A 23,766-nucleotide genomic window follows, 5' to 3' on the forward strand; every position below is an offset into this window, starting at 1 on the left:
CCCTTTGCACTCACACTGCTGTCTCCCTGCTCCCTCTTAGGATCACCCTCTGCACTCACACTGCTGTCTTCCTGCTACCTCTTAGACTCACCATTTCCACTCACACTGCTGACCCCCAGCTCCCTCTCAGACTCAGCCTTTGCACTCACACTGCTGTCTACCTGCTCCCTCTCACACTCACCCTTTGCACTCACTGTTGTCTCCCTGCTTTCTCTCAGACTCACCCTTTGCACACGCACTGCTTTCTCCCTGCTCCCTCTCAGACTCACTCTTTGCCCTCGCACTGCTGTCGCCATTCTCCCTCTCAGACTCACGCTTAGCACTCACAATGCTGTCTCCCTGCTCCCTCTCAGGCTCACCCTTTGCACTCACACTGCTGCCTTCCTGCTCCCTCTCAGTCTCACCGTTTGCACTCACACTGATGTCTCCCTGCTCTCTCAAAGTCTCATCCTTTGCACTCACACTGCTGTCTCACTGCACCCTCTCATGCTCACATTTTGCACTCACACTGCTGTCTTCCTGCACCCTCTCAGACTCACCGTTTGCACTCACACTGCTGTCTCCCTGCTCCCTCTCATGCTCCCATTTTGCCCTCACACTGCTGTCTACCTGCTCCCTCTCACACTCACCCTTTGCACTCACTGTTGTCTCCCTGCTTTCTCTCAGACTCACCCTTTGCACACGCACTGCTTTCTCCCTGCTCCCTCTCAGACTCACTCTTTGCCCTCGCACTGCTGTCGCCATTCTCCCTCTCAGGCTCACCGTTTGCACTCACACTGCTGTCTCCCTGCTCCCGCTCAGGCTCACCCTTAGCACTCACAGTGCTGCCTCCCTGCTCCCTCTCAGACTCACGCTGAGCACTCACAATGCCGTTTCCCTGCTCCCGCTCAGCCTCACCCTTTCCACTCACACTGCTGTCTCCCTGCTTCCTCTCAGACTCAATATTTGCACACGCATTGCTGTCTCCCTGCTCCCTGTCAGGGTCACCCTTTGCACTCACACTGCTGTCTCCCTGCTCCCTCTCAGACTCACACTGCTGTCTCCCTGCTCCCTCTCAGACTCACCCTTTGAACTCACACTACTGTCTCCCTGCTCCCTCTCAGGCTCACCCTTTGCACTCACGCTGCTGTCTCCCTGCTGCCTGTCAGACTCACCATTTGCACTCCCAATGCTGTCTCCCTGCTCCGTCTCTGGCTCATCCTTTGCACTCACGCTGCTGTCTCCCTGCTCCCTCTCAGGCTCACCCTTTGCACTCACACTGCTGTCTCCCTGCTCCCTCTCGGACTCACCCTTTGCACTCACACTGCAGTCTCAATGCTCCCTCTCAGGCTCACCCTTTGCACTCACACTGCTGACTCCCCGCTCCATCTCAGAGTCACCCTTTGCGCTCGCACTGCTGTCTCCCTACTCACTCTCAACCTCAACCTTTCCACTCACACTGCTGTCTCCCTGCTCCCTCTTAGGATCACCCTCTGCACTCACACTGCTGTCTTCCTGCTACCTCTTAGACTCACCATTTCCACTCACACTGCTGACCCCCAGCTCCCTCTCAGACTCAGCCTTTGCACTCATTGTTGTCTCCCTGCTCCCTCAGTCTCATCCTTTGCACTCACACTGCTGTCTCCCTGCTTTCTCTCAGACTCACCCTTTGCACTCACACTGCTTTCTCTCTGCTCCCTCACAGACTCACTCTTTGCCCTCGCACTGCTGTCGCCATTCTCCCTCTCAGACTCACGCTTAGCACTCACACTGCTGTCTTCCTGCGCCCTCTCAGACTCACGCTTAGCACTCACAATGCTGTCTCCCTGCTCCCTCTCAGGCTCACCGTTTGCACTCACACTGCTGTCTTCCTGCTCGCTCTCAGACTCACCGTTTGCACTGACACTGATGTCTCCCTGCTCTCTCAAAGACTCATCCTTTGCACTCACACTGCTGTCTCCTTGCTCCCTCACTGGCTCACATTTTGCACTCACACTGCTGTCTACCTGCTCCCTCTCAGACTCACCATTTGCACTCACACTGCAGTCTCCCTGCTCCCTCTCAGACTCACCCTTTGCACTCACACTGCAGTCTCCCTGCTCCCTCTCAGGCTGACTCTTTGCACTCACATTGCTGACTCCCCGCTCCATCTCAGAGTCACCCTTTGCGCTCGCACTGCTGTCTCCCTACTCCCTCTGAAGCTCCCCCTTTGCACTCACACTGCTGTCTCCCTGCTTTCTCTCAGACTCACCCTTTGCACTCACACTGCTTTCTCTCTGCTCCCTCACAGACTCACTCTTTGCCCTCGCACTGCTGTCGCCATTCTCCCTCTCAGACTCACGCTTAGCACTCACAATGCTGTCTCCCTGCTCCCTCTCAGGCTCACCGTTTGCACTCACACTGCTGTCTTCCTGCTCGCTCTCAGACTCACCGTTTGCACTGACACTGATGTCTCCCTGCTCTCTCAAAGACTCATCCTTTGCACTCACACTGCTGTCTCCCTGCTTTCTCTCAGACTCACCCTTTGCACTCACACTGCTTTCTCTCTGCTCCCTCACAGACTCACTCTTTGCCCTCGCACTGCTGTCGCCATTCTCCCTCTCAGACTCACGCTTAGCACTCACAATGCTGTCTCCCTGCTCCCTCTCAGGCTCACCGTTTGCACTCACACTGCTGTCTTCCTGCTCGCTCTCAGACTCACCGTTTGCACTGACACTGATGTCTCCCTGCTCTCTCAAAGACTCATCCTTTGCACTCACACTGCGACTCCCTACTCCCTCTCAGGCTCACCCTTAGCACTCACACAACTCTCTCCCTGCTCCCTCTCAGATTCACTCTTTGCCCTCGCACTGCTGTCTTCCTGCTCCCTCTCAGACTCACCCTTTGCACTCACTCTGCTGTCTCCCTGCTCGGTCTCAGGCTCACCCTTTCTACTCACACTGCTGTCTCTCTGCTCCCTCTCAGTCTCACCCTTTGCACACACATTGCTGTCTCTCTGCTACCTCTGAGACTCACCCTTTGCACTCACACTCTGCTGTCTCCCTGCTCCCTCTCAGACTCACACTGCTGACTCCCTACTCCCTCTCAGGCTCACCCTCTGCACTCACGCTGCTGTCTCCCTGCTCCCTCTCAGACTCAGCCTTTGAACTCACACTGCTGTCTTCCTGCTGCCTCTCAGAGTTACCCTTTGCACTCACAATGCTGTCTCCCTGCTCCCTCTCAGACTCACCCTTAGCACTCACACAACTCTCTCCCTGCTCCCTCTCAGATTCACTCTTTGCCCTCGCACTGCTGTCTTCCTGCTCCCTCTCAGACTCACCTTTGCATTCACTCTGCTGTCTCCCTGCTCCCTGTCAGGCTCACCGTTTGCACTCACACTGCTGTCTCCCTGCTTACTCTCAGACTCACCCTTTGCACTCACACTGCTGTCTCTCTGCTCCCTCTCAGACTCACCCTTTGCACATACACTCTGCTGTCTCCCTATTCCCTGTCAGGCTCACACTTTGTACTCACACTGCTGTATCCCTATTTCCTCTCAGACATACTCTTAAAACTCAGACCGCTGCCTACATACTCTCCCTGCTCCCTCTAGGCTCACTCTTTGCGATTGCACTGCTCTAACTCTGCTCTTTGTCAGGTTCACTCTTTCATTCACACTGCTGACTCCCCGCTCCCTCTCAGGGTCACCATTTGCACTCGTATAAGTACTTCCCAGCTCCCTCTCTGGCTCACTGTATTTGCAACCTCACTGCTGTCTCCCAGCTCTCTTTTAGGTTTACACTTTGCACTCACACCGCTGTCTCCCTGCTCCCTCTCAGACTCACCCTTTGCTCTCTCACTGATGTCCCCCTGCTGCATATTCACATGTGTTTGAAACATTGGTCTTCCTGATCAACTTGTCTCAGATTTTTTTTTCCCTAACCACGTCATGGTTAGGTCATTTAAACAGTCCTAAACCCTTCCACTAGAAACCAAGGTTGGAAACTAACAGACCTCTAAAACCCGATGTAACATTCCATCTGGGATTCAAATTACCTTTTTTGTGTTTTAGAAAAAAAGAGGGGAGGGTTAGGGCATATGCATCAGAGGCATAAACATTGTATTGTGTCAAAACTGTTCAGCTATTAAACAAAGATAACAACAGAAGCAACCTTGATCTCTCCCCAGGGTAACCATGACACTGCAGTCCACAAGCAAGAGATATTTTCAACTGGATCATCATCATCATTGGGAACAACACTCACAAGATAGCAGACAAACCAGGATGCAGTTCTCAATTCATTGCCTCTTTCTGTGGTTTTGATAGTTTGTTTGTTTTACCTGTAAGGTACTTGAAACAGACCCATGGAGACAGGACGTGGAGGTACTTGTGTTGGACTGGTATGGACAAAGTTTTTCTGACTTTTGGAAAAACAAATCAGAACAGGACTAATACACTTAATGGTAAGGTCCTGGAGAGTGTTGCTGAACACACAGACCTCAGAGTGCAGGTTCATAGTTCCTTGAAAGTAGAACCACAGGTAGATAGGATCATGAAGAAGGCATTTGGTATGCTTTCCTTTATTGGTCAAATCATTGAGTATAGGAGTTGGGAGGTCATGTTGCAGTTGTACAGAGCACTGGTTTGGCCACTTTTGGAATATTGCGTGCAATTCTGGTCTCCTTCCTAATGGAAGGATGTTTTGAAACTTTGAAAGGGTTCAGAAAAGATTTACAAGGATGTTGCCAGTTTTGTAGAGTTTGAGCTATCGGGTGAGGCTGAATAGGCTGAGGCTGTTTACCCTGGAGTGTCAGAGCCTGAGGGGTGACCTTGTAGAGGTTTATAAAATCATGAGGGGCATGGAGAGGATAAATAGACAAAGGTTTTTTTCCCTGGGGTGGGTGAGTCCAGAACTAGAGGCCATAGGTTTAGGGTGAGAAGTGAAAGATATAAAAGGGAGTGAAGGGGCAACATTTTCACACAGAGGGCATGAGTTGCCAGATGAGGTAGTAGAGGCTGGTACAATTACAGCATTCTGAAGGCACCTGGACAGGCATATAAATAAGTTTAGAGGGATTATGGGTCAAGTGCTGGCAAATGGGGCTAAATTAGATTAGGTGATCTGGTCAGCATGGACGAGTTGGACCAAAGGGTCTGTTTCTGTGCTGTACATCTCTCTGACTCTATGGCCAGGTTATAGTCCAACAGTGCTTCCAAATAAACCTGTTGGACTATAACATGATGTTGTGCGATTTTTAACATTACCAATTTAGACAGGTACTTAAGAATTGTTTGTTCAGCTACGTGGTTTAGACAATGTGTAGAGACAAAAACACTGCAGATGCTGAAATCCAAATTAGACAGGAGGAGTCGACGTTTCGGGTGTAACCCTTCTTCAAGACCCGGGCTGGGTGTAAGGGGAGCTGCACATAGATGGGCTGGTGGTGGGGGCAAGGTGGTGAAGTGGGGATGTGAAGACAGGAAGAGAATATGATTCTGGATCAGTGGTGCTGGAAGAGCACAGCAATTCAGGCAGCATCCAACGAGCAGCAAAATCGACGTTTTGGGCAAAAGTCCTTCATCAGGAATCCTGAAACGTCGATTTTGTTGCTCGTCGGATGCTGCCTGAATTGCTGTGCTCTTCCAGCACCACTGATCCAGAATCTGGTTTCCAGCATCTGCAGTCATTGTTTTTACCAGAAAGAGAATATGACCTGCCCTTTACCTGTCTTCACCTATCCCCACTTCATCACTCTGCTCCTACCACCCCCCTTTATCTGTAGCTCCCCCCAACATTCAACCCCGTCCAGAAGAAGGCTTACACCCGAAACATTGTCTTCTTCACCTCCTGATGCTGCCTGGCTTGCTGCCTTAGACCACGTGTGGACATTCCGTGGTGACCACTTGTTGTGCACTTCAGTGCTTTTTGACCACATGTGGATGTTCTGTGGTTACCTCCTGCTGAGTGCCCCAAGGCTTTTACAGTGTTGGACAGTCATGCCTGCCTGCCTGCCTGCTCTCTTTAGTTCCCTTATGTTGCTATTGTTACCACTGAAAACTTTAATTCTGATCTAATTACGTTTTCCTGATCTAATTAATTCCCTCCTTCGATTCATTCATGCCCTGTAGGTTTCTGCTGACCCTAGTGGTGCAGTGATGGATTGTTTTGATTTGGCCTACTTGTGACGTTAAAACATTGTGCAGAACCATGGTTTATTTGGCCATTTCTTCAATGTATAAGAAATTCCCCGGTTTTATAACGTATGTTGAATTTCAAGTTTCTCATTATGAAAATGTTTGTTACAAGCATTTTTGTAATTTTATTTAGCTTTGCCATTTTATTTTTTGTTTGATCAGACTGGTGAATCTTAGCCCCCCTCATGCATGAACACTTTTTTTTAATTAATAATGACTTCTTTATGGAGTCATACTGTCATAGAGATGTACAGCACGGAAACTGACCCTTCAGTCCAACTCGTCCCAACCGGATCTAGTCCCACTTTCCAGAACCTGGCCCATATCCCTCCAAACCCTTCCTATTCATATACCCATCCAGATACCTTTTAAATGTTGCAATTGTACCAGCCTCCATCACTTTCTCTGGCAGCCCATTCCACACACACACCACCCTCTGCATGAAAAGGTTGCCCCCTTGGGTCTCTTTTATATCTATCCCCTCTCACCCAAAACCTATGCCCTCTAGTTCGAGACTCACCCACCCCAGGGAAAAGACCTTGTCTATTTACCCTATCCATGCCCCTCATGATTTTATAAACCTCTTTAAGGTCACCCCTCAGCCTCCGATGTCCAGGGAAAACAGTCCTAGCCTATACATCTTCTCCCCATAGCCCAAATTCTCCAACCCTGGCAACATCCTTGTAAATCTTTTCTGAACCCTTTCAAGTTTCACAATATCCTTCTGAAAGTGGCCTAGCCAATGTCCTGTATAGCCACAACATGACCTCCCAAATCCTGTACTCAATACTCTGACCAATAAAAGAAAGCAAATCAAACGCCTGCTTCATTATCCTATCTACCTGCAACTCTACTTTCAAGGAGCTATGAACCTGCACTCCAAGGCCTTTTTTTCAGCAACACTCCCTAGGACCTTACCATTAAGTGTATAAGTCCTGCTTTGATTTGCTTTCCCAAAATGCAGCACCTCGCATTTATCTAAATTAAACTCCATCTGCCACTCCTCAGCCCATTGGCCCATCTGATCAAGAACCCATTGTAATTTGAGGTTACCTTCTTTGCTGTCCACTACACCTGCAATTTTGGTGTCATCTGCAAACTTATGAACTACACCTCTTAAGCTCAACATCCAAACTATTTTTATGAATCACAAAAAGTAGTGGACCCAGCACCGATCCTTGTGGCACTCCATTGCTCACAGGCCTTCAATCTGAAAAACAACCCTCCACCATAACCCTCTGTCTTCTACCTTTCAGCCAGTTCTGTATTCAAATGGCTAGTTCTTCCTGTATTCCATGAGATTTAAACTTGCTCACCAGTCTCCCATGAGGAACCTTGTCGAATGCCTTACTGAAGTCCATATAGATCACCTAGGTAAAAAACAAGGACTGCAGATGCTGGAGACCAGAGTCTAGATTAGAGTGGTGCTGGAAAAGCACAGCAGGTCAGGAGCATCCGAGGAGCAGGAAAATCGGCGTTTTGGTCAAAAGCCCTTCATCAGGAATGCTGCCTGAAACGTTGATTTTCTTGCTCTTCAGATGCTGCCAGACCTGCTGTGCTTTTTCAGCACCACTCTAATCTAAACTCCATATATATCACATCTACCGCTCTGCCCTCATCAATCCTCTTTGTTACTTCTTCAAAAAACTCAGTCAAGTTTGTGAGACATGATTTCCCATGCACAAAGCCATGTTGGCTATCCCTAATCAGTCTTTGCCATTCCAAATACCTGTACATCCTGTCCCTCAGGATTACCTCCAACAACTTGCCCACCACTGACGTCATGCTCACTGGTCTGTAGTTCCCTGGCTTGCCCTTACTGCCTTTCTTAAACAGTGGCACCACGTTAGCCAATCTACAGTCTTCCGGCACCTCACCTATGACTATTGATGATACAAATATCTCAGCAAGAGGCCCAGCAATCACTTCCCTAGCTTCCCACAGAGTTCTGGGGAACACCTGATCAGGTCTTGGGGATTTATCCACTTTTATACGTTTCAAAACATCCAGCACTTCCTCCTCTGTAATATGGACATTTTATGGCTTTGATGTGTTTGGCCATTGTATTTTCACAATTAATTTGTTTTGTATTTGCCCATTTCTCTGATACCTGAATTATTTTAGTTTCTAATATTAGTTAAATGTAGCTTTTGCATGCCATAGGTGACCGCTCAGTTGTTTAAGTATGTACAGAAGGGCACGGGCAGGGAGTATTTTGTTCAGTTAATTGAATTCCAGATAATCGAATGCTGGATAACAGAGATGAGCTCAGCATCGAGACTTTGTGACCTTGCCGGATAATCCGATATTCGGTTAATCACATGATGGATAATTGAAGTTCCTCTGTACTGTGCTTTACTTGAGCTTGAATGGCCGTACACCCACTGCACAGAGATTGGTCTTTTATTATGTGATCCATCATGCTTTGCGTTCAGGATCAAGAAGAAGGACTTAGGCCAGACAGGCCACTGAAGATGATAAATTTATGATGAATTTGATAAAATGGACCAGGGCTAATGCATGCTGTGAAATGGAAGCCAGCCTTGACTAAAGTATTGTGTCAATCCACCAGCTGCAGAATCCAGACAGACTGCAGCTGCCGACAGACAGTTTGCATAAAAACCTGGTAGCTGCAGACCCTGCAATATATACCCAAATTTGGATTTGAATGGGGCAATGGAATGTTGCCCTCGGGACAATTGGAAGCATCAAGTCATTCGACAGACATGCAGATACCTTGTACCTTTATTTGGAGGAGGCTACATGCACTCAACACCGACTGTAATAGATACTTTAGGGATCAATTTGCCAACACCTGGTTGGGTCTGATCAATCAGGGTAATCAAATCTGATTGAACTATTGACAGATCCTCAAGACCCTCCTAAAAAGGCACAAAGACTTTGAAGGATAAGAATTGCGACAAAGCCCCGCTCAGGGCAGTAACTCAAGAATAACCAATGAAAGAGAAGACACCCCTGAGACTCTCGAGAGAAGACTCACTTATCATCACCATGTGGAGCCCGGCCAAGTTCTTGTGTGATGCTATGTGATCATACAAAGTTAAGTTAAAGCATAAGGTAGATTGTAGTGTTTACTATTAGTTTTTAGTATACTTTATTGTTCTAACATTAATTGTATCAAACAAATGTGTATTATTGTGTATCTTTATTAAGAGTCAACTCACTGTTCTTTTGCTGAATCTAAGAATTTAAACACACTGTATGGCAGGTACAACACAACCTTTGAAACTAATCCTGTCTTTCCAAGGTCATGTCATTACCATAGATAAAAAAAAACAGGTCTAACATGGAACTCTGTGGGGAACCAGTGTATACTTTTTTCAAACAAGTTGACTACGGCACTCTGCTTTCTGTCCTTCCATAACTCTTGTGTTGTACAGCTTTGGCCCTTTAAACCTATGCATTTATTATTGCTAACAAGCCTCAGAATTTATTTGATTACTATCTCTACATATTTGCTCTGAAACATCCTCATTACTTTCTATTAGTGAAGATTAGGTATTTGTCAATATTTCCTCTATTACTGGTGAGAAACATACCTTGCCATGGAGAGGTCAAATAATTTCAGAAATTGTGCAAGTGAGGTCTGGTACATCATATTAACCATGCTCATTTCAGTGATAAGGAAGTAGAGAATACTCCCACGAGTAGCTGCTGGTCGGTACTCTTCCTGTGCTGTGTTAATCTTTACCTCCGTCTCTGCTGCCACGTGCAGCTTCTCACTTACTTCAGTTGCTGTTGTCTTCGTTACCTGAAGAACTCCAATCAAAGACTCATCATCCACCAGTGAACCTGAAACAAAGTGCATAGAACAGATCTAAATCTCATTCCTTACTATTATTGTCTGAATGAAAAAAACACATTGTGAACTATACAAAAGTCACTTGATCCATTTAATCCATGTCAGTGCTTATATGCCACTTGACGCTTATTGTTGTCCTTTTCAGAAATCTACAAATTCCAATCAATTTGAAGCTCTCTTCAGGACAGTGTATAATCAAACATATTTTGTCGATACCAGGGTGTCTTACCTTTGCCAGAGGTATGTGGGTATAAATCTTCAGGTGATAGCTTATTCAAATTAATGATTATTTTGTCTGACTGAGGTAAAATATCAGTTTCAGGGATTGCAACAGTGTAAAAGATGAAACTGAGTTATTTACCTTTGGTGGTGCTGAGCTTAAATAGTAGGTTATTTTCTAACTCTTTCATTTTGCGTTTATTCGCAGTGACTTCCTCGATCAGTTGCACACGCTCTGCTTCCAGCTCCTAAAAGATTGAACTTAAAACGATTAGTCCATAACTGATTCTATGCATCCATAACTGATTCTAGAAATGATCAAAAAGGAATGTAAAGAATTTGTATTAACTAGAAAACAATCAATTTGAGTTCCATTACGAGTAGGGAAAAAACTATTTCCAGAGGAGTGAAGAACCAGAGGACTCTGATTTATAACCACTGGCAAAAGAGCACAAAGCATCATAATCAAACATTTGAGCAGTGGGTGGTTACAAAGTCTGATGGATGATTGAGGATGGTTCAATCATGACTTTTAAGGGATATGCACCTGAAAGGTTAAGAAAATGCTGAGCTGTGGAGAAAGGGAGGGTAAGTGGGATTAGCAAAATTGCATGAAGTGCCAAAATTGAAGAAGTGACCAAAAAGATGAAGGCAGAGCAGCAAATGTTCTCTACATGGACTTTAGCAAGGCATTCCGCAAGGTTAATAAGGTTAGATCATATGGGATTCTGAGGGACATAGCCAATTGGATACAAAATTGGCTTGAAGGTAGGAGACAGTGGGTGGTGCTTGATGGTTGTTGTTTAGACTGGAGGCCTGTGATTAGTGGTGTGCCGCAAGGATCGGTACTAGGTCCACCATTGTTTGTTATTTATATAAATGATTTGGCTGAGAATATAAGAGGCATGGTTAGTAAGCATGTGGATGACACCATAATTGGTGATGTATTGGGCAGTGAAGAAGGTTATTTAAAAGTATAACTGGATCTTGACCAACTGGGCCAGTGGGCTGCTGAATGACAGATGGAGTTTAATTCACATAAGTACAAGGTTAACGACTTACACAGTTATTAAACATATAAACATTGAAGATAGGAGCAGGAAGTAGCCATTCAGCCTTTCAAGCCTGCTCCACCGTTCATCACCATAATGGCTGATCATCCAACTCAATAGCCTAATCCTGCTTTCTCCCTGTAACCTTTGATCCTATTCATCCCAAATGCTATATCTAGCCGCCTCTTGAATCCATTCACTGTTTTGGCATTGTATGGTAATGAAATCTACAGGCTCACCACTTTTTGGGTGAAGAAATGTCTCCTCATCTCCATCCTAAATGGTCCACCCTGAATCCTCAGACTGTGACCTCTGGTTTTGAACACATTCACCATCGAGAACACCTTCCTAGCATCTACCCCGTCTAGTCCTGTTAGAATTTTATAAGTGTCTATGAGATCCCCTCCCCTCAATCATCTGAACTCCAGCAAAAACAATCCTAACCTAGTCAATCTCTGCTCATACGTCAGTCCCACCATCCCTGGAATCAGCCTGGTAAACCTTCAATGCACTCCCTTGAGAGCAAGAGAATCCTTCCTCAGAAAAGGAGACCAAAACTGCAGACAATATTCTAGGAGTGGCCTCACCAAGGCCCTGTATAACTGCAATAAAACATCCCTGCACCTGTACTTGAAACCTCTCATAATTAAGGCCAACAAGCCATTTGCCTTCTTTACTGCCTGCTGAATCTGCATGGCAGAATCTAGGCATCCTTCAGCGACTGGTGCTGAAGGATGCCTAGGTCCCACTGTACACTCCCCTCTCCCAATTTATACCCATTCAGATAATAATCTGTCTCCTTGTTTTTGCTTCCAAAGTGAACAAGCTCGCATTTGTCCAAATTGTACTGTATCTGTCATTGATTTACCCAACCACCCCAACCTGTTCAGATCATGCTGAAAGATCTCTGCATCCTTGTCACAGTTCACCCTCCCACTCAACTTGGTATTATCTGCAAACTTTGAGATGTTGCATTTTGTTCCCTCATCCAAATCATTAATATATATTGTGAATAGCTGGGGTCTAAGCACCGATCCCTGTGGCACCCCACTAGTTACTGCCTGCCAATTTGAAAAGTTATTGGTAGGGCCCTGGGGAATGAACAAAGAGACCTAGGAGTGCAGGTACATTGTTCCTTGAAAGTGGTATCACAGGTAGACAAGGTGGTGAAGAAGGCACACTTGCCTTCATCGGTCAGAGCATTGAATAGAAGAGTTGGGAGGTCATGTTACAGCTGTACAAGACATTGGTAATGCTACGTTTGGCATACTGCACTCAATTCTAGTCACCCTGCTATTGGAAGAATGTTATTAAACTGGAAAGGGTGCAAAAAATATTTACAAGCATGTTACTCACACTGCAGAGTTTGAATTAGGGGGACAGGCAGGATATGGATGTAGGTTTGCTCACTGAGCTGGAAGGTTCATTTTCAGACACTTCGTCACCATACTAAGTAGCATTATCAGTGAGCTTCCTGAAGAAGCACAGGTAGCATGGCCCACTTTCTATTTATGTGTTTAGGTTTCCTTGGGTTGGTGATGTCATTTCCTATGGTCATATCATTTCCTATGGTGACGTCATTTCCGGTTCTTATTCTCAGGTAGTGGTAAATGGGATCCAAGTCATGATGAAGGGCTTTGGCCCGAAATGTCGATTTTACTGCTCCTCAGATGCTGCCTGAACTGCTGTACTCTTCCAGCACCACTAATCCAGAATCCAAGTCAATGTGTTTGTTGATAGAGTTCCAATTGGAATTCCATTCTTCTAGGAATTCTTTGGCTTGTCCTAAGATGGATGTGTTGTCCCAGTCAAAGTGGTGTCCTTCCTCATCTGTGTGTAAGGATACTAGTGAGAGTGGGCCATGTTTGTTTGTGGCTAATTGATGTTCATGTATCCTGGTGGTTAGTTTCAGCCTGAGGACTGACCTTATTAGGGTTTATAAAATCATGAGGGGCGTAGATAAAGTGAACAGCCAAAGTCTTTCCCCAAGGTAGGGGAGTCCAAAGCTAGAGGGCAAAGGTATAAGATGAGAGAGGAAAGATTTAAAAGGGTCCTTTGGGGTAACATTTCACACAGACAATGGTATGTATATAGAACAAGCTGCCTGAGGAAGTGCTAGAGGTGCGTACAACTTTAAAATTTAAAAGACATTTGGGCAGGGACATGGATATGAAAGGGTTAGAGGGATATGGGCCTACTGCAGCCAAATAGGATGAGTTCAGTTCAATAAATCTGGTCAGCATGGAGCTAAAGGGTCTGTTTCTGTATTGTATGCCTCTATAATTGTAATTATTTGAATCAATGATAGTCATAGAAATCTTGAACACAACTGTCAAGGTCATTCAGCCTCTGATCTTCAGGTAAGCGTCCTCCAAGGCGGCCTTTGAGATTCATAACAATGCAAACTCCCCGAGCAGAAACTGATAGTCAAGTTCTATGCCCATGAAGACAGCCTCAATCATGATCTTGGGTTCATGTCGCACTACACATAACTCGACCATATTATTCTGTATTTGTAAAATCTTCCTTACTATTCTGCTATGACAACATCACCTTGATAACTTGTTATGATCGCTATACCTGAGTTGGTTTGTACAGTTTTGGATTATTTGTTACTTTGATTAGACTCTTGGCATGTGATTAATATACTGATCACGTTATTCCAGCCATTTGATTTGTCTCCAACACCATTATATTTGCAATTTTTTTGTAATTATCTCTCTGCCTCATTTAATTGGAGCATAGGTCATCCCTTCATTTGTTATTCAGCTATTGACATTTTATTCACACTGTCTGTCTCTGTTGATCACTGCAGTGACTTATTATTCAGCCTATTGACATTCTACTCACACCATTCGTATGATGTTTTGATCTCTCTGCTGATAAATTCTGTGCCTGTGTGCTTCTGTTCACTTCACCTGATGAAGGAGCAGTGCTCCAAAAGCTTGTGATTTGAAATGAACTTGTTGGACTATAACTGGTGTCATGTGACTTCTGACCTAATCCAGAAAGTAAATCCGTGTCTGTAGGTGCTAGAGAATGGAGATTGATGTTTCAAGTTCTCTCATAATAAATCAGGTAAAAAACTGGATTTTGGGAACTCATGAGTTGATCTGAAGTTTACATCAGTGTGAGTTTAGTTTGCAATTTGTTTTAAGTATTTTGAGGAGAAATATGAGCTGGAGAAAATCACATTTTGTTATTAAAAGGAAACAACACTGGGTGAGAGGGTAAGCTGTGAGGATGCAAAGATACTTCAGTGTGACTTAGACAAGTTGAGTGATTCAGCCAATGGATATAAAGTTTAATGTGTATATATGTGAAACTATCCACTTTGACTGCAAAAAGAAGGCAGGTTATTACCTGGATGGTGATAGATTGGGAAAGTGGGAGGTGCAACAAGGCCTGAATGTCTTTGCTCTTGTCCTTCTGGGGAGACAATGGTCAACTGGTATTATCATTGGACTGTTAATCCAGACTTCCAGGTGATGTTCTGGAGACCTGGGTTTGAATCCCACCACTGCACATAGTGGAATCTGAATTCACTCAATCTGAAAAGTCTGGAATTGAGAGTGTAATCCATGAATCCATATCCAACTGGTTAACTTATGTTTTTTAGGGAAGGAAACTGCCAGCGTTACCTGGTTTGGCCTACCTGGTTTTGACTTTAGGCCTATGGCAATATTTGTGACTCTTAGTTCTCCTCAGGAATGGGCAATAAATGCTGACTCAACAGGTGACATCCTCATCCCATCAATGAATTAAAAGAATACACCAATCGCTGAAGTTAAGCATGCAGATGCAGCAGGCGGTGAAGTTGGTCTTCATAGTGAGATGATTTGAGTACAAGAGCGGGGATGTCTTGCTGCAAGTCTACAGGGCCTTGGGACTACAGAGTTCTGTAATTTAACTTTTCTTTTCTGAGGAAGAATGGCAGGCTAGTTGGTCTGTACAATGAATATTTACCAGACTGATTCCTGTAATGGGAGGATGAATGTATAGGAAATGATTGGATTCATTAGAGTTTAGAAAAATTAAGGGTACTCTCACAGATACATAAAATTCTAATACGTCCAGACAGGATAAACCCAGGGATGATGTTTCTGATGACTGGGGAGTATAGAATCAGTGGTCACAGCCTAAGGATATGGAATAGGTCAATTAGGACTGATGTGAAGGTGCTGATGGCAGACTGGTGAAAGGTCACAAAATATCAGGTTATAGTCCAACACAGGTTTATTTGAAATCACAAGGTGTTGGAGCGCTGCCCCTTTGTCATGTGAAGTGACTTCACCTGACGAAGGAGCAGAGCTCCAAAAGCTTGTAATTTCAAAAAATCGGTTAGACTATAACCTGGTGTCAGGTAATCCAAGATGGAGGATGAGAAAAATTTGAAGCTGCAAGAGTTGCTCCTTTTTGAGGTATTTTAGGTATTGGAGGTGATTTCCTCAAATTCCAAGAGCAGCAATTGCTGTTTTATATGCTGTTGCATTGTTTTGGAACTTTAGAGGAAAATAAGTCAAAATAACAGCACTTTCAAAAGAGAGAAGGACAGGCAATAGGCAGTGAAGGAGAGGGAGAGCGATAGAGAGAAAGAACTGCACACTGCTAACTGACACAGCAGTGAATCTGTGCAGTTACTGCCTTTGCTATTTGATTCATGTGTCTCTAGACATCAGAGGGTTGTAGGTAAACAGTGAAATTAACAACTGATCTTGGTGGAACCTATGTGGGAGAGCTCATAGCACAGGAATAGATAAGTTCATAATTTTTAAGTGTAGCCTTGCTGTAAATCTACAATAGTGTGTAGAGTGGGTTCTTTCTTGATTATATGTTTTATTGAGATCTGCCTCTTGATTAAACTTTAAAAGTATAAGCCATAATTATTAAGTTAGCCTGGAGCAGTATTTTTTAGAGCAAAAAGAGTTATATTTTCTGGGTCTGTAGATTGTGAAGGAGCAAAAATGGCCCTTAGCAGAGTGATATGCTCTTTTTGTCCGATGTGGGGGTTTAGGGAGAGTTCACATATTACTGAGGATTATATCAGCAATAAATGTCTTTGGTTGTGAATCCTATCATATCGAATGAATTGATTGGAGCAACAGTTGGAAGCAATGAGGAATTTACAACAGCAAGGGGGTGTGATGGATGACAGTTATAGGAAAGGAGAAAAACTGAAGATATAGTCACTTACTTGGGTTAACTCCAAGAAAGGTAGAGAGGTAGGCAGGTAGTGCAAGAGTCATCTTTGGCTATCCACATTTCAAACAAGTATGCTGTTTTGGAAAACTAAGGTGTCATAGACTCTCAAGGGATGTAGCATGGACAGTCAAGTTTCTGGTATCAAGACAGACTCTAATGTAATGGGGGTATGTCAGACTCCAAACAATCGAAGGGCTTTTCCTACTCCTCGGATGCTGCCTGACCGGCTGTGCTTTTCCAGCACCACTCTAATCTAGACTCTGATTTCCAGCATCTGCAGTCCTCAGTTTTGCCTAGTCAGAGACACAGACGGACATTTCTGTGGACAGCAGTGCAACATCTGGTGCCAGGATCAAGGGTATCTCAGAGGCAGTGCAGAATGTTCTCAAAGGGGAGGGGGCCCAACAGAAGGTCATTGTAGATATTGGAACCAATAACATAGGAAGGGAAAAGGTGAGATTCTGAAGGGAGAATATACAGAGTTAGGCAGGAATTTAAAAAGATTTGCGAGGGTAGTAATATCTTGGATTACTCCTGGTGCTACGAGCTAGTGAGGGTAGGAATAGGAAGATAGAGCAGATGAATGCGTGGCTGAGCAGCTGGTGTATGGGAGAAGGATTCACATTTTTGGATCATTGGAATCTCTTCTAGAGGTGACCTGTAGAAGAAGGACCTGAATTGGAAGGGGACTAATATACTGGCAGGGGGATTTGCTAGAGCTGCTTGGGAGGATTTAGACTAGTAAGGTGGGAGAGGTGGGACCCAGAGGAAAGAGATCAATCTGACACTAGCACAATTGAGAAAAGAAGTGAGTCAAACAGTCAGAACAGGCAGGAACAAAGCAGAGAACAAGGTATGACTGATAAATTAAACTGCTTTTATGTCAATGCAAGAGGCCAAACAGGGAAGGCAGATGTACTCAAGGCATGGCGAGGAACATGGGACTGGGATATCATAGCAATTACAGAAACATGGCTCAGGGATGGACAGGGCTGACAGCTTAATGTTCCGGGATACAAATGCTACAGGAAGGACAGAGAGGGGGACAAGAGAGGAGGTGGTGTAGTGCTTTTGACAAGCTTTATTACAGCTTTACTAGAGAGGATATTCCTGGGATTATATCCAGAAGTTATTTGGGTGGTACCAAGAAATAAGAAAGGGATAATCACTTTATTTGGATTGTATTATAGACGCTCAAATAGTCAGAGGGAAATTGAGAAACAAATTTGTTAGGAGATTTCTGTTATCTGTAAGAATTATAGGGGGTTAGAGTAGGGGATTTTAACTTTCCAAACATAGCCTGGGACTGTCATAGTGTTAAGGCTTTAGATGGAGAGGAATTTGTTGAGTGTGTACAAGAACAGTTTCTGATTCAGTATGTGGATGTACCTACTAGAGAAGGTGCAAAACTTGGCCTACTCTTGGGAAACAAAAGCAGGGCAGGAAACTGAGGTGTCAGTGGAAGAGCATTTTAATGCCTGCGACCATAATTCTATTAGTTTTAAAATAGTGATGGAAAAGGATAGACCAGATCTAAGTTGAACTTCTAAATTGGAGTAAGGCTAATTTTGACAATATTAGGCAAGAACTTTCAAAAGCTGATTGGGGCCAGATGTTCTCAGGTAAAGGGACAACTGGAAAATGGGAATCCTTCAGAAATGAGATGGTCCAGAGAAAGTATATTCCTTTTAGGGTGAACAGAAAGGCTGATAGGTGTAGGAAATGTTGGATGACTTAAGAAATTGAAGGTTTGGTTAAGAAAAAGAAGGAAGCATATGTCAGGTATAAACAGGAGAGATCGAGTGAATCCTTAGAAGATATAAAGGCAGTAGGAGTATACTTAAGTGGGAAATCTGGAGGGCAAAAGGGGGACATGAGATAGCTTTGGCAAATAGAATTAAGGAGAATTCATAAGGCTTACAAATACATTAAGGACAAAAAGGATAACTAGGGAGAGAATAGGGCCCCTCAAAGATCAGCAAGGCAGCCTTTCTGTGGAGCCACTGGAGATGGGGGAGATACTAAATGAGTATTTTACATCAGTGTTTACTGTGGAGAAGGACATGACAGACATAGAATGTAGGGAAATAGATGGTGACATCTTGAAAAATATCCATATTACAGAGGAGATGGTGCTAGATGTCTTGAAATGTGGATAAATCCTCAGGACATGATCAGGTGTACCCTAGAACTCCATGGGAAGCTCGGGAAGTGATTGCTGGACCCCTTGCTGAGATATTTGTATCATCGATCGTCACAGGGAAGGTGCCAGAAGACTGGAGGTTGGCTAACGTGATGCCACTATTGAAGAAGGGTGGTAAGGACAAGGCAGGGAACTACAGACCAGTGAGCCTGAAGTCGGTGGTGGGAAAGTTGTTGGAGGGAATCCTGAGGGACAGGATTTGCACATATTTGGAAAGGAAAGGACTGATTAGAGATGGTCAACATGGCTTTGTGCATGGGAAATCATGTCTCATGAACTTGAGTTTATTGCAGCAGATGACACCAAATTTGGAGGCGTAGTGGGCAGTGAAGAAGATTATCTCAGAGTGCAATGGGACCGTGATTAGATGGGCCAATTGGCTGAGGAGTGGCAGGTGGAGTTTAATTTAGATAAATGTGAGGTGCTGATTTTGGTAAGGCACATCAAGACAGGACTTACACACTTAATGCTAGGGTCCTGAGGAGTGTTGAGAGTGTGGTGTTGGAAAAGCACAGCCAGACAGGCAACATCCTAGGAGCAGGAGAATTGACATTTTGGGCATAAGCCCTTCATCAGGAATCAGGGCTTATGCCCGAAATGTCAATTCTCCTGCTCCTACGATGCTGCCTGACTGGATGTGCTTTTCCAGAGCCACACTCTTGACTCTGATCTCCAGTATCTGCAGTCCCCATTTTCTCCTGAGGAGTGTTGCTGAACAAACAGACCATGGGTGAAAGTTCAAGGTTCCATGAAAGTGGAGTCAGGCATTTGGTACACACTTTTATTGGTCAATGCATTGAGTAAAGGAATTGGGATGTCATGTCGTGGCTTTACAGGACATTGTTAGGCCATGTTTTGAATACTGCATTCAATTCTAGTTTCCTTGCTATAAAAAGATGGTGTTAAACTTGAAAGGGATCAGAAAAGATTTAGATTACTTACAGTGTGGAAACAGGCCCTTCAGCCCAACAAGTCCACACCAACCCGCCGAAGCCTAACCAACACATTTTTGGATTGTGGGAGGAAACCCACACAGACACGGGGAGAATATGCAAACTCCACACAGAGAGTCGCCTGAGGCTGGAATTGAAGCCGGGTCTCTGGCGCTGTGAGGCAGCAATGCTAACCACTGTGCCACCATGCTGCCTACCTTTACAAAGACGTTGCTCAGGTTGGAGGATTGAGCTACAGGGAGAGGCTAACTAGGCTGGGGCTATTTTCCCTCGAACATCAGAGGCTGACAGGTGACCTGAAACAGGAGTTTAAATTCATTAGAGACAGGGATAGGGTGAATAGACAAGGTTTTTTTTTCCAGGCTAGGGGAGTTCAAAACTAGAAGTAATAGCTTTAATGTGAGAGTGGAAAGATTTAAAAGGGACCACTGCTAGAGCTGCCAGAGGAAGTGGTGGAGGCTGGAGCAATTTAAAAGACATCTGGACGAGTATATGAATAGGAAAGGTTTAGGGGGATGTGGAACAAATGTTGGCAAATGGGACTAGATTGATTTGGGATATCTGGTCAGCATGGATGAGTTGGACCGAAGGATCAGTTTCCATCCTGTGCATCTCTATGACTCTATGATAATGTGTTCCTGATATTTATAGTTCTGCACCACTTAAATTAGAGTAATAGGGACAGGAGGAACATGAATACGAAATTGGCTATATGATAATAGTAATGATTAATAGATATTTTTGGGCTACAGAAGGATTTGTATTGGAATTCACTGGGAGTCAGTACTGAAACCTGAGCATTTCCTGATCAATATTCATGATACAGACTTTGGTATATAGGAAAACATTTCAAAACTTGTAGATGATACAAAAATTTGGAAGTACAGTAAACTAAGGGGGGGGGGGGGGGCATTAAAAAAGTTCGAAAGGTTGTTGATAAAGTGGAGCAGTGGACAGATGAAGTTGAATATGAAGAAGTGTGATGAAATATATTTCAGTGAAAGAACATGGCAAGTCAGCGCAAAAGGAGTATTGCTGAAAATGGTGTGCAGAAAGACCAAAATATATAGGTGGATAAATTATTATTGATTAAAGAAAACAAATCAAAGAACAATACAGCACAGGAACAGGCCCTTCGGCTCTCCAAGCCTGTGCTGCCACATTTTGCCCTTCCATACTAAAACTGGCTTCACTTACGGATCCGTATCCCTCTAGTCCCTTCCTATTTATGTATTCATCCAGGTGTTTCTTGAATGCTGCTATTGTGTCTGGTTCCACCTGGCAGCGTGTTACAGGCACTGACCACCCTTTGTGTGAAAAACTTGCCTTACTCATTTCTTTTAAACTTCCTCCCATGCACCTTAAACCTGTGTCCCCTAGCCATTGACCCCTCCACCCTGGGAAAAAGCCTCATACTTCCCACTCTGTCCATGCCATTCACAATCTTATAAACTTCGGTCAGGTTGCCCCTCAACCTCCTGCTTTCCAGTGAAAACAAACCCAGTCTATCTTACTTCACAGCTAAAATCCTCAATACCAGGCAACAGCCTGTAAACCTTTTCTGTACCGACTTCAAAGCATCCACATCCTTCTGGTAGTGTGGTGACCAGAATTGTATGCAATATTCCAAGTGTGGCCTAACTAAAGTTCTTTAAAGCTGCAGTAGAACCTGTCTATCCTTATTCTCAATGCCAATTCCAATGAAGGCAAGCATGCCATAGCCTTTTTTACTACGTTATCTACCTGTGTTGCCACCTTCAGTGATCTGTGGGCTTCCACATCCAGATCTCTCTGCATATCAATATTCCTAAGGTTCTCGCATTCAATGTATAATTTCCACCTGCACTTGATCTTTCAAAACACATCACTTCACATTTTTCCACATTAAACTCCATCTGCCATTTTTTCTGCTCATGCTTCTAACTGATCTATATCCTGCTGTATCCTCTGACAATCCGCCTTACTGTCTGCAACTCCACCAATCTTTGTATCATCTGAAAACTTACTGATTAGACCAGCTAAATTTTCCTGCATTTATGTAGATCACAAACAGCAGAGGGCCCAGCACTGATCCCTGTGGACCAGCATTAATGACAACTCTCCATTCTGAAAGGTATCCTTCCTCCATTACCCTCTGTCTTCTATGACTAGGCCAGTTCTGCACCCATCTTACCAGCTCACCCTGATACCATGTGGCTTCACCTTCTGTACCAGTCTGTCATGAGGGACCTTTCAAGGTTTTACTAAAATCTATGTAGAGAACATCAACCACTTTTCCTCATCAATCAGCTTCATCACCTCCTCAAAGAAACAGATCAAGTTAGTGAGACATGACCTCCCATGTACAATACCATGCTGGTTATCGCTAATCAGTTCATTTGCTTCTAAGTGCTTATAGGTCTTGTTCCTGAGAATCTTTTCCAATAATTTCCCTACCACTAATGTGAGGCTCACATGGCCTGTAATTTCCAGGTTTATTCCCTGTTACAGTTAAACAATGGGACAACATTAGCTATTCTGCAGTCCTCTGGGAACTCAACTTTGGCCCAAGAAGATACAAAGATGTCTGTCAATGCTCCAGCAATTTGTTCTCTTACCTCCCTCAATATTCTGTGATAGATCACATCTGGAACTGGGGACATATCTACCATAATAATTTTTAAGATGCACAACTCCTCCTCCTTTTTAATAGGCTTAGAAATGCAAAGGTAGCTGCAGAGAGCTTTTCTTAAAGCATTAGAGTATCTTCAGCTTTATTAAGATGGTAATTGACCACAACAGCAAGGTGGCAATGCTGAGCCTTGTGTAAGAGACTGTAATTATGGATACAGTTCTGGGTGCCACACTTCAAGAAGCATGTGACCATATTAGAGAGGATTCCCAGGGAACCATTCAGAAAACCTTAGAAAACTGAGAAATTTCAAGTATAAAGATAGATTGGAAATGTTGAAATTGTTTTTCTTGGAAAGGATAAGGCCAGGAGGAGAATTGACAAAAATGTTCAAAATCAAGAGTTGTCTGCATGAAATGAATACGGAGTAACTACTCCCACTCGTAAAATAATCAAGAACAAGAGGGCAGAGATTTGAGGCAATTCTCAAAAGAAACAAATAAGACCATAAGACATAGGGGCAGAAATTAGCCCATCGAGTCTGCTCTGCCATTTAGTGATGGCTGATAAGTTTCTCAACCCCATTTTCCCGTTTTCTTCCCATAACCCTTTACCCCCTTGATATTCAAGAACCCATCTATCTCCGTCTTAAATATACCCAATGCCCTGGCCTCCACAGCCTTCTGTGGTAATGAATTCCATAGATTCACCAATTTCTGGCTGAAGAAATTTCTCCCTATCTCCATTCTAAAGGGTCTTCCCTTTACTCTAGGTCTATGCCTTGGGCCCTAGTCTCTCCTACCAATGGAAACATCTTCCCAACATCTACTGTGTCCAGGCCATTCAGTATTCTGTACATTTCAATGAGATCCCCCTCATCCTTCTAAACTCCAATGAGTAGACACCCAGAGTCCTCAAACATTCTTCATCTGTTAAGTTAAAAATCACACAACAGCAGGTTATAGTCCAACAGGTTTATTTGGAAGCACTAGCTTTCAGAGCGCTGCTCCTTCATCAGAGGGTTGTGGAAGGAAGAAGCAACACTCTGAAAGCTAGTGCTTCCAAATAAACCTGGTGTTGTGAGATTTTTAACTTTACCCACCCTGGCATCTCCAAATCATCTGTTAAGCTTTTCATTCCTGAGACCATTCTTGTGAATCTCCTCTGAACATGCTCCTGGGCCAGTATATCCTTCCTCAGATACGGGGCCCAAAACTGCGCACAATTCTCCAACTGTGGTCTGACCAGAGCCTTATAGAGCCTCAGAAGTGCAGAAGTACTCAACAATACATCAGAAGTACATCTGGAAATGTGGTGGAGGCAGACTCAATTGAGGAGTCAAGAGGCCATTAAATGATTATTTGAATAGAAACATTGTGCAAGGTTGCAGGAAAAAGGCTGGGGAATGACACTAGGTTGAAATATTAATTTGGATTGCAGGTACTGACACAATTAGCTGAATAGCCTCCTTCTATACTGTCACAGTTCTGTGATTCTGAGATTCTGTGATTACATGATACTCCGCAATCCCCGAATCAATCAGTCTCCT

The 23,766-nt window shown here is 44.2% G+C and overlaps 1 protein-coding gene across 1 annotated transcript in view; it reads right to left on the reverse strand.

Annotated features, from left to right (window-relative positions):
* Positions 1 to 23,766, reverse strand: part of LOC122540182 (dynein axonemal heavy chain 8-like) — a 1,320,893-nt gene that overhangs the window by 141,676 nt on the left and 1,155,451 nt on the right. Inside the window, exons 77-78 of the mRNA XM_043675532.1 lie at positions 10,339 to 10,444; positions 9,715 to 9,967 (exon numbers count right to left, since the gene is read on the reverse strand). Of these exons, the coding sequence (XP_043531467.1) occupies positions 9,715 to 9,967; positions 10,339 to 10,444 (359 nt within the window). The remainder of the gene's footprint in view (positions 1 to 9,714; positions 9,968 to 10,338; positions 10,445 to 23,766) is intronic.

The sequence above is a fragment of the Chiloscyllium plagiosum genome, chromosome 3, assembly GCF_004010195.1.
Source record: "Chiloscyllium plagiosum isolate BGI_BamShark_2017 chromosome 3, ASM401019v2, whole genome shotgun sequence".
Taxonomy (NCBI): Eukaryota; Metazoa; Chordata; class Chondrichthyes; order Orectolobiformes; family Hemiscylliidae; genus Chiloscyllium; species Chiloscyllium plagiosum.